This window comes from Lucilia sericata, unplaced genomic scaffold (genome assembly GCF_015586225.1).
Source record: "Lucilia sericata isolate MDLA Ls3-8-SP2 unplaced genomic scaffold, ASM1558622v1 Contig000946F_arrow, whole genome shotgun sequence".
In the NCBI taxonomy this organism is placed as follows: Eukaryota; Metazoa; Arthropoda; class Insecta; order Diptera; family Calliphoridae; genus Lucilia; species Lucilia sericata.
The window spans coordinates 85,848-96,534 of record NW_023994931.1 but is presented as its reverse complement, the minus strand read 5'-3'; the positions used below and the strand labels follow the sequence as shown (position 1 = coordinate 96,534).

The following is a 10,687-nucleotide window of genomic DNA, read 5'->3' as shown; positions in this document are numbered from 1 at the left end:
TTTCAGTTTTTATTGGTGACTGATAGCATTTAGCACAAACCATTTTTGATTATTATCGAAACAAATTTCAATCTGTACGAAAACAGCTGAATCCTTTATTTTGACTAATTAGTAGTAATAATTAGTCAAGATAAACTTATAATGATTTTTACTTAAGCAACAACTTACTTTACATTACTTTTGAAAATACCAAATTCGCATTATGGGTCGGATTTTATTTGCACCTAAAATAAAACTACTTCCAAGTACCCATTTGTAATGACTAAAGTAAGTATTTCTTTGTAAGTGTGCTTGGTGCTAAAATAATGACTAGAATCTTATTGGCATATCAACTCAATGTAAGTTTAAGCTGGGTTACAGCTGCAAAGTTTATTATGTTAAATTTTTATTGGATACACTTTAATTACAAAAATATATATTTGTGATTGATACAATATAGTTTTCCCACCTTATAAGTATATATATTAGGGTGTGACGTGGACGGTAATTTATTTGGTAATTTTTGGGGTCCATTTAAAAAAATTTGGAGATATTTTTTACAAAATATAAGGCTATGATTTTCACTCGCCATTTCACTCGCCCATTCAATTTTTATTTGTCTCATGTTCAGTACATTGATACGCATAGATTGAGAGGTATTCCTACTTGAGATTCATAAACAGATTGTTCCTAGGGACTTCTTCTGGCCTTTTATAGTTAGTGTAGTCGATTAATCTATATATAGACTAGCTAGACTAGACTATAGACTAGACTATAGAATAGACCATAGACTAGACTATAGCCTAGATTATAGCCTAGACTATAGACTATAGACTAGACTATAGACTAGACTATAGACTAGACTTAGACTAGACTATAGACTAGACTATAGACTAGACTATAGACTAGACTATAGACTAGACTATAGACTAGACTATAGACTAGACTATAGACTAGACTATAGACTAGACTATAGACTAGACTATAGACTAGACTATAGACTAGACTATAGACTAGACTATAGACTAGACTATAGACTAGACTATAGACTAGACTATAGACTGGACTATAGACTAGACTATAGACTAGACTATAGACTAGACTATAGACTAGACTATAGACTAGACTATAGACTAGACTATAGACTAGACTATAGACTAGACTATTATCTAGACTATAGACTAGACTATAGACTAGACTATAGACTACACTATAGACTAGACTATAGACTAGACTATAGACTAGACTATAGACTAGACTATAGACTAGACTATAGACTAGACTATAGACTATACTATAGACTAGACTAGACTAGACTATAGACTAGACTATAGACTAGACTATAGACTAGACTATAGACTAGACTATAGACTAGACTATAGACTAGACTATAGACTAGACTATAGACTAGACTATAGACTAGACTATAGACTAGACTATAGACTAGACTATAGACTAGACTATAGACCGTACTATAGACTAGACTATAGACCGTACTATAGACTGACTATAGACCGTACTATAGACTAGACTATAGACTAGACTATAGACTAGACTATAGACTAGACTATAGACTAGACTATAGACTAGACTATAGACTAGACTATAGACTAGACTATAGACTAGACTATAGACTAGACTATAGACTAGACTATAGACTAGACTATAGACTAGACTATAGACTAGACTATAGACTAGACTATAGACTAGACTATAGACTAGACTATAGACTAGACTATAGACTAGACTATAGACTAGACTATAGACTAGACTATAGACTAGACTATAGACTAGACTATAGACTAGACTATAGACTAGACTATAGACTAGACTATAGACTAGACTATAGACGACTATAGACTAGACTATAGACTAGACTATAGACTAGACTTAGACTAGACTATAGACTAGACTATAGACTAGACTAAGACTAGACTATAGACTATATACTATAGACAGACTAGACTAGACTAGACTAGACTATAGACTAGACTATAGACTAGACTATAGACTAGACTATAGACTAGACTATAGACTAGACTATACTAGACTATAGACTAGACTATAGACTAGACTATACACTAGACTATAGACTAGACTATAGACTAGACTATAGACTAGACTATAGACTAGACTATAACTAGACTATAGACAGACTATAGACTAGACTATAGACTACTATAGACTAGACTATAGACTAGACTATAGACTAGACTATAGACTAGACTATAGACTAGACTATAGACTAGACTATAGACTAGACTATAGACTAGACTATAGACTAGACTATAGACTAGACTATAGACTAGACTATAGACTAGACTATAGACTAGACTATAGACTAGACTATAGACCGTACTATAGACTAGACTATAGACCGTACTTAGACTAGACTATAGACTAGACTATAGACTAGACTATAGACTAGACTATAGACTAGACTATAGACTAGACTATAGACTAGACTATAGACTAGACTATAGACTAGACTCGACGAGCTATAGACTAGACTATAGACTAGACTATAGACTAGACCATAGACTAGACTATAGACTGAATATAGACTAGACTATCGATAGACTATAGACTAGACTATATACTAGACGATATACTAGACATAGACTAGACTATAGACTAGACTATAGACTAGACTATAGACTAGACTATAGACTAGACATAGACTAGACTAGACTAGACTATAGACTAGACTATAGCTATAGACTAGACTATAGACCGTACTATAGACTAGACTATAGACCGTACTATAGACTAGACTATAGACTAGACTATTCTAGTCTATATACGGTCTATAGTCTAGTCTATAGTACGGTCTATAGTCTAGTCTATATCTATAGTCTAGTCTATAGTCTAGTCATAGTCTAGTCTATAGTCTAGTCTATAGTCTAGTCTATAGTCTAGTCTATAGTCTAGTCTATAGTCTATCTATAGTCTAGTCTATAGTCTAGTCTAGTCTATCTAGTCTATAGTCTAGTCTAGTCTAGTCTATAGTCTAGTCTATAGTCTAGTCTATAGTCTAGTCTATAGTCTAGTCTATAGTCTAGTCTATAGTCTAGTCTATAGTCTAGTCTATAGTCTAGTCTATAGTCTAGTCTATAGTCTAGTCTATAGTCTAGTCTGTCTAGTCTATAGTCTAGTCTATAGTCTAGTCTATAGTCTATAGTCTATAGTACGTCTATAGTCTAGTCTATAGTAGTCTATAGTCTAGTCTATAGTCTAGTCTATAGTCTAGTCTATAGTCTAGTCTATAGTCTAGTCTATAGTCTAGTCTATAGTCTAGTCTATAGTCTAGTCTATAGTCTAGTCTATAGTCTAGTCTATAGTCTAGTCTATAGTCTAGTCTATAGTCTAGTCTATAGTCTAGTCTATAGTCTAGTCTATAGTCTAGTCTATAGTCTAGTCTATAGTCTAGTCTATAGTCTAGTCTATAGTCTAGTCTATAGTCTAGTCTATCTAGTCTATAGTCTAGTCTATAGTCTAGTCTATAGTCTAGTCTATAGTCTAGTCTATAGTCTAGTCTATAGTCTAGTCTATAGTCTAGTCTATAGTCTAGTCTATAGTCTAGTCTATAGTCTAGTCTATAGTCTAGTCTAGTCTAGTCTATAGTCTAGTCTATAGTCTAGTCTATAGTCTAGTCTATAGTCTAGTCTATAGTCTAGTGTCTATAGTCTAGTCTATAGTCTAGTCTATAGTCTAGTCTATAGTCTAGTCTATAGTCTAGTCTATAGTCTAGTCTATAGTCTAGTCTATAGTCTAGTCTATAGTCTAGTCTATAGTCTAGTCTATAGTCTAGTCTATAGTCTAGTCTATAGTCTAGTCTATAGTCTAGTCTATAGTCTAGTCTATAGTCTAGTCTATAGTCTAGTCTATAGTCTAGTCTATAGTCTAGTCTATAGTCTAGTCTATAGTCTATCTAGTCTATAGTCTAGTCTATAGTCTAGTCTATAGTCTAGTCTATAGTCTAGTCTATAGTCTAGTCTATAGTCTAGTCTATAGTCTAGTCTATAGTCTAGTCTATAGTCTAGTCTATAGTCTAGTCTATAGTCTAGTCTATAGTCTAGTCTATAGTAGTCTATAGTCTAGTCTATAGTAGTCTATAGTCTAGTCTATAGTCTAGTCTATAGTCTAGTCTATAGTCTAGTCTATAGTCTAGTCTATAGTCTAGTCTAGTCTAGTCTATAGTCTAGTCTATAGTCTAGTCTATAGTCTAGTCTATAGTCTAGTCTATAGTCTAGTCATAGTCTAGTCTATAGTCTAGTCTATAGTCTAGTCTATAGTCTAGTCTATAGTCTAGTCTAGTCTAGTCTATAGTCTAGTCTATAGTCTAGTCTATAGTCTAGTCTATATGTAGTCTATAGTCTAGTCTATAGTCTAGTCTATAGTCTAGTCTATAGTCTAGTCTATAGTCTAGTCTATAGTCTAGTCTATAGTCTAGTCTATAGTCTAGTCTATAGTCTAGTCTATAGTCTAGTCTATAGTCTAGTCTATAGTCCAGTCTATAGTCTAGTCTATAGTCTAGTCTATAGTCTAGTCTATAGTCTAGTCTATAGTCTAGTCTATAGTCTAGTCTATAGTCTAGTCTATAGTCTAGTCTATAGTCTAGTCTATAGTCTAGTCTATAGTCTAGTCTATAGTCTAGTCTATAGTCTAGTCTATAGTCTAGTCATAGTCTAGTCTATAGTCTAGTCTATATAGTCTAGTCTAGTCTAGTCTATAGTCTAGTCTATAGTCTATAGTCTAGGCTATAATCTAGGCTATAGTCTAGTCTATGGTCTATCTATAGTCTAGTCTATAGTCTAGTCTAGTCTAGTCTATATATAGATTAATCGACTACACTAACTATAAAAGGCCAGAAGAAGTCCCTAGGAACAATCTGTTTATGAATCTCAAGTAGGAATACCTCTCAATCTATGCGTATCAATGTACTGAACATGAGACAAATAAAAATTGAATGGGCGAGTGAAATGGCGAGTGAAAATCATAGCCTTATATTTTGTAAAAAATATCTCCAAATTTTTTAAATGGACCCCAAAAATTACCAAATAAATTACCGTCCACGTCACACCCTAATATATATACTTTATAAGGTGGGAAAACTATATTGTATCAATCACAAATATATATTTTTGTAATTAAAGTGTATCCAATTAAAATTTAACATAATAAACTTTGCAGCTGTAACCCAGCTTAAACTTACATTGAGTTGATATGCCAATAAGATTTCTAGTCATTATTTTAGCACCAAGCACACTTACAAAGAAATACTTACTTTAGTCATTACAAATGGGTACTTTGGAAGTAGTTTTATTTTAGGTGCAAAATAAAATCCGACCCATAATGCGAATTTGGTATTTTCAAAAGTAATGTAAAGTAAGTTGTTGCTTAAGTAAAAATCATTATAAAGTTTATCTTGACTAATTATTACTACTAATTAGTCAAAATAAAGGATTCAGCTGTTTTCGTACAGATTGAAATTTGTTTCGATAATAATCAAAAATGGTTTGTGCTAAATGCTATCAGTCACCAATAAAAACTGAAAGTGTTAACAACGTTGTTTTAAGCAGTAAAATAAACAGAATTAAAATTTTAAAACTCTAGAAATGGGAAGGAAAAAAACCATGTTGCTTTCATATGGAAATATTCAAAATATATTTGTTTAATTGTAATAGTTTTGGAGCAGTTGGCGTTAACAACTGTAGCTGGTAAGTTTTATTCATAGGACTTAAAAGTTGGTGAAGCGCCTTGAAATACCTAATTATCGAGAGATAATTATCTTTTTTCTTCTTTAGGTATTAAATGTATACAGTGTGGAGACAGTGAAGAGACTTGTAGTACAACTCTTTGGGAAGATGCTAAAGTATGTCCCAATAAAGATCAAACCAAATGCTTTACACAAATTGGCAAGTATGAGTTTGTGTTTAAAATCCTGTTTAGAAAAGTAATTTTTCATAAAGACTAAACAGGTATTTAGGTTCTAGTCTGTGGTGTAGTCCACAGTCTGGATTATATTTTGAAACTATAATCTATAGCATGGATTATAATAGCGTCTATTGTCTAATGTCTAGTTCTATAGCCTGAACTATAGCAACGTCTATTGTGTGAACTATAGACTAGTCTATATACTAGACTAGTCTTTCTTATGAACTGTATATTGTATAGAATATTGTATAGAATATAATAATGGAGTCATTAGTCACTACTATAGTCAGGACTATTGTCTAGTTTATAGTCTGTATCTCTATTATCTAGACTATTGTTTTGGCAATAGACTACTCTATAATCTGGGCGATAGTGTAGTCTATAATCCGAACTATATTGAAGTATTTTGTTTGGACTACAGTCTAATCTATATTCTGGAATATTGTTTAGTCTAGACTAGATTATATTAAAGTCTTTAGTCAGGATTATAGTCTATAGTCAGCACTATAATCTAGTATATAGGATGTATTCTGAACTATAGGATATAGTCAAGATTAAAGACTTTAATATAGTCCACACTAGAGACTAGACTATAGACTAAATAAAGATCTGTACTTATGAACTGTACTATATATTGTATAAAATATAATATTGGAGTCATTAGTCACTACTATAGTCAGGACTATTGTCTAGTTTATAGTCTGTAGTCTACTCTATTATCTAGACTATTGTTTTGGCAATAGACTACTCTATAATCTGGGCGATAGTGTAGTCTATAATCCGAACTATATTGAAGTATTTTGTTTGGACTACAGTCTAGCCTATATTCTGGAATATTGTTTAGTCTAGACTAGATTATATTAAAGTCTTTAGGCAGGATTATAGTCTATAGTCAGCACTATAATCTAGTATATAGGATGTATTCTGAACTATAGGATATAGTCCAGATTAAAGACTTTAATATAGTCCACACTAGATACTGGACTATAGACTAAATAAAGATCTGTACTTATGAACTGTACTATATATTGTATAGAATATAATAATGGAGTCATTAGTCACTACTATAGTCAGGACTATTGTCTAGTTTATAGTCTGTATCTCTATTATCTAGACTATTGTTTTGGCAATGGACTACTCTATAATCTGGGCGATAGTGTAGTCTATAATCCGAACTATATTGAAGTATTTTGTTTGGACTACAGTCTAATCTATATTCTGGAATATTGTTTAGTCTAGACTAGATTATATTAAAGTCTTTAGTCAGGATTATAGTCTATAGTCAGCACTATAATCTAGTATATAGGATGTATTCTGAACTATAGGATATAGTCAAGATTAAAGACTTTAATATAGTCCACACTAGATACTGGACTATAGACTAAATAAAGATCTGTACTAAAGTTTTCAATTTAGTCCAGAATATAGTCTAGAACTGCCGGGTATATTATATAGTGTATAGTCTTGAAGTCTTTAGTCACGACTATTGTCTAGTCTATAATCTGGACTAAAATCTATAGTCTGGACAATAGTCTTAGTGTAAATTATGTTAAAGTTTTCAGTCAGAATTATAGTCTAGTCTTAAGTCCGGGAAATAGTCTCGTCTATAGTCCTAAACTATTATATAGTCTATAGTTTAGACTAGTCTGTGTCAAAGTCTAGTCAAGAGTCTGCTCAAATCTAAAATTAAAATGTAATTGTTAAATCCATTTATTTAAAATTTCTATATTACTCCTAGACACCAGTGGCATCATTACAAGAGGCTGCAAAACAGACGCTGAAGCCAAAGCATGTACAGCTGATAATAATTGTATTATCACAGGCGAGAGAAAAAATAATCAACTTATATGCAAAAAATGTATTGCAAACCGATGAAAAGTGCTCTCAAACCGACATGAATATTAACGATCTGGAATACAATCACATCTGCGTCGAAGGCGTTAGAAGATGTATTAAGAAAGTCGTTAACAAACTTGTCGTTAGAGATTGTGCCACTGAGAATGATATCCAACAATGTACCGATTCTAAAACCTGTGAAACATGTGACAGCATTAACTGCAATACTGGAGTATTCCCCAAGGGTCGCATCACTTGCTACCAATGTACTGGTAGCAGCTGCGAAGATATTACCGCAAATAATATAGTTGACAAAGTCTGTGCGAATTACGAAGAAAATGATCAATGCTATATGAAAGCGAAGAACGAAAACGACATGACACGTGGTTGCAAGTCCGATACTAGGGATAATGAATGTTTAGACGCTGCTGAAGGTTGTGTCTTTTGCTCCAACAATAACTGTAATAATTTAAAGTATATATATGATCAAGTACTCAAGTGTCATCAGTGCACCAGTGATGTTCCTACTAATAAATGTTTTGATAAACAAACTAGTAAAGTGTTTGAGAAATGTAAGAGACAAATTCGTTATACTTTTCCCGAATATTGTTATACCCAAATCAATGGTAATACCATTAAACGTGGTTGTCTTCATGATAATTTGGACCTAACAGTTGACATATGCAAAGATGCTGATAGTGATACCTGCACGAAATGCAATAATGGCGATGGTTGTAATAATAGGCAACAAATATTAGATTAAAAAAACAAATATTAAAAAAAACAATCTATAGTCTAAACTATATTCTGGACTATAGTTTAGTATATAGCCTGGATTATAGTCCAGTTTAAAAATATGTACATATATAAAAGTCATTATTACAATAAGAAAAGTAATACAGACGGTATATAGTGATCATTAAAAAATACGTTTTTGTGTAAGTACAAGTCTTTATGAAGTTTTATTTGGGTAATCGAGGGTAAATAGACTGATATTTTCAATAACTATAAAAATGCTTTGTGATACACGAAATAACTTCTTTACGGTTAAATCAATACAAAACAAATATCAATCAGTCACCTATAAAACTAAAGACGTGAACAACGTTATTTTAAGCGGTAAAATAAAAAATAGTTCCATAGTTTCCTCCTAAAAACGGGAATGAAAAACCATGATATTTTCAAGTGGAAAATATACAAAATATATTTGTTTAATTGTAATAGTTTTAATACAGTTAGCGTTAACAACTGTAGCTGGTAAGTTTTATTTAGTAGAAGTACAATTTCGAGAAATTTTTTTTTGAGGAAAATATACTCTACTATAAAATGACCTTGAAATATATACGGATGAAGTACGTATTTTTATATAAATATGTATAACAAATCAGTTTTCCTATATATGTATATTTTTTTCAGGAATTAAATGTATACAATGTGGTGGCAGTGAAGATACTTGTAGTACAACTCTTTGGGAAGATGCTAAAGTCTGTCCCAATAAAGACCAAACCAAATGCTTTACACAAATTGGTTAGTATTAGTTTTGTGGTCAAAAACTTGATAACATAATATTAAGTATGTGGAGCCCAAAGTATATATAAATTGGACATTTTGGTACTTTTTCGTTCTTTAACTGGTACTTTTTGAGTTTTCTATAATATTGAACCTATAAACATAAAATTAAACTAGTAGAGTCCGAACTTTTTGGTACTTTTTCGTTCTTCACAAGGTACACTTTGATTTCTCTATAATATTGAATCTAGAACTGAATTAGAACTGAACTAAAACTGAATTAGAACTAAACTAGAACTGAACTAGAACTGAACTAGACCTAGAACTAGAACTGAACTAGAACTAGAACTGAACTAGAACTGACTAGAACTGAACTAGAACTGAACTAGAACTGAACTAGAACTGAACTAGAACTGAACTAGAACTGAACTAGAACTGAACTAGAACTGAAACTAGAACTGAACTAGAACTGAACTAGAACTGAACTAGAACTGAACTAGAACTGAACTAGAACTGAACTAGACCTGAACAGACTGAACTAGAACTGAACTAGAACTGAACTAGAACTGAACTAGAACTGAACTAGAACTGAACTAGAACTGAACTAGAACGAACTAGAACTGAACTAGAATGAACTAGAACTGAACTAGAACTGAACTAGAACTGAACTAGACTGAACTAGAACTGAACTAGAACTGAACTAGAACTGAACTAGAACTGAACTAGAACTGAACTTAGAACTAGAACTGACTAGAACTGAACTAGAACTGAACTAGAACTGAAACTGAACTAGAACTGAACTAGAACTGAACTAGAACTGAACTAGAACTGAACTAGAACTGAACTGAACTAGACACTGAACTAGAACTGAACTAGAACTGAACTAGAACTGAACTAGAACTGAACTAGAACTGAACTAGAACTGAACTAGAACTGAACTAGAACTGAACTAGAACTGAACTAGAACTGAACTAGAACTGAACTAGAACTGAACTAGAACTGAACTAGAACTGAACTAGAACTGAACTAGAACTGAACCTAGAAACTGAACTAGAACTGAACTAGCAACTGAACTAGAACTGACCTAGAACTGACCTAGAAGAACTAGAACTGAACTAGAACTGAACTAGAACTGAACTAGAACTGAACTAGAACTGAACTAGAACTGAACTAACTAGAACTGAACTAGAACTGAACTAGAACTGAACTAGAAGTGAACTAGGACTGAACTAGAACTGACTATAGATAATAGACTAGACTATAGACTTTACTATAGACTAGACTATAGTCCGGACTATACACTAGAATAGTTTAGTCTATAGAGAAGAATAGTCTAGTTTATAGTCTGGACTGTATTCTAGTCTACAGTCCTCACTATAGTCTATAAATATTTAATAACAATTTTCAAATCTAAAAATAATATGTC

General features: G+C 32.2%; 1 protein-coding gene and 1 long non-coding RNA gene across 2 annotated transcripts; both read left to right on the top strand.

Moving 5' to 3' along the window:
• Positions 1-5,639: 5,639 nt before the first annotated feature.
• Positions 5,640-7,697, top strand: LOC119609173. Its single transcript, XR_005231892.1, has 3 exons — positions 5,640-5,699; positions 5,787-5,901; positions 7,655-7,697. It is a non-coding gene; the product is annotated as an uncharacterized LOC119609173 (long non-coding RNA).
• Positions 7,698-7,810: 113 nt separating this feature from the next.
• On the top strand, positions 7,811-8,515 carry LOC119609156. The gene has a single exon (XM_037963874.1). It carries the CDS (start codon positions 7,811-7,813, stop codon positions 8,513-8,515), a length of 705 nt encoding a protein of 234 aa, XP_037819802.1.
• Positions 8,516-10,687: the final 2,172 nt, after the last annotated feature.

Excerpts from the sequence above, each read along its gene's own strand:
- LOC119609156 (XM_037963874.1), top strand. The coding sequence starts at position 7,811 with ATGAATATTAACGATCTGGAATACAATCACATCTGCGTCGAAGGCGTT.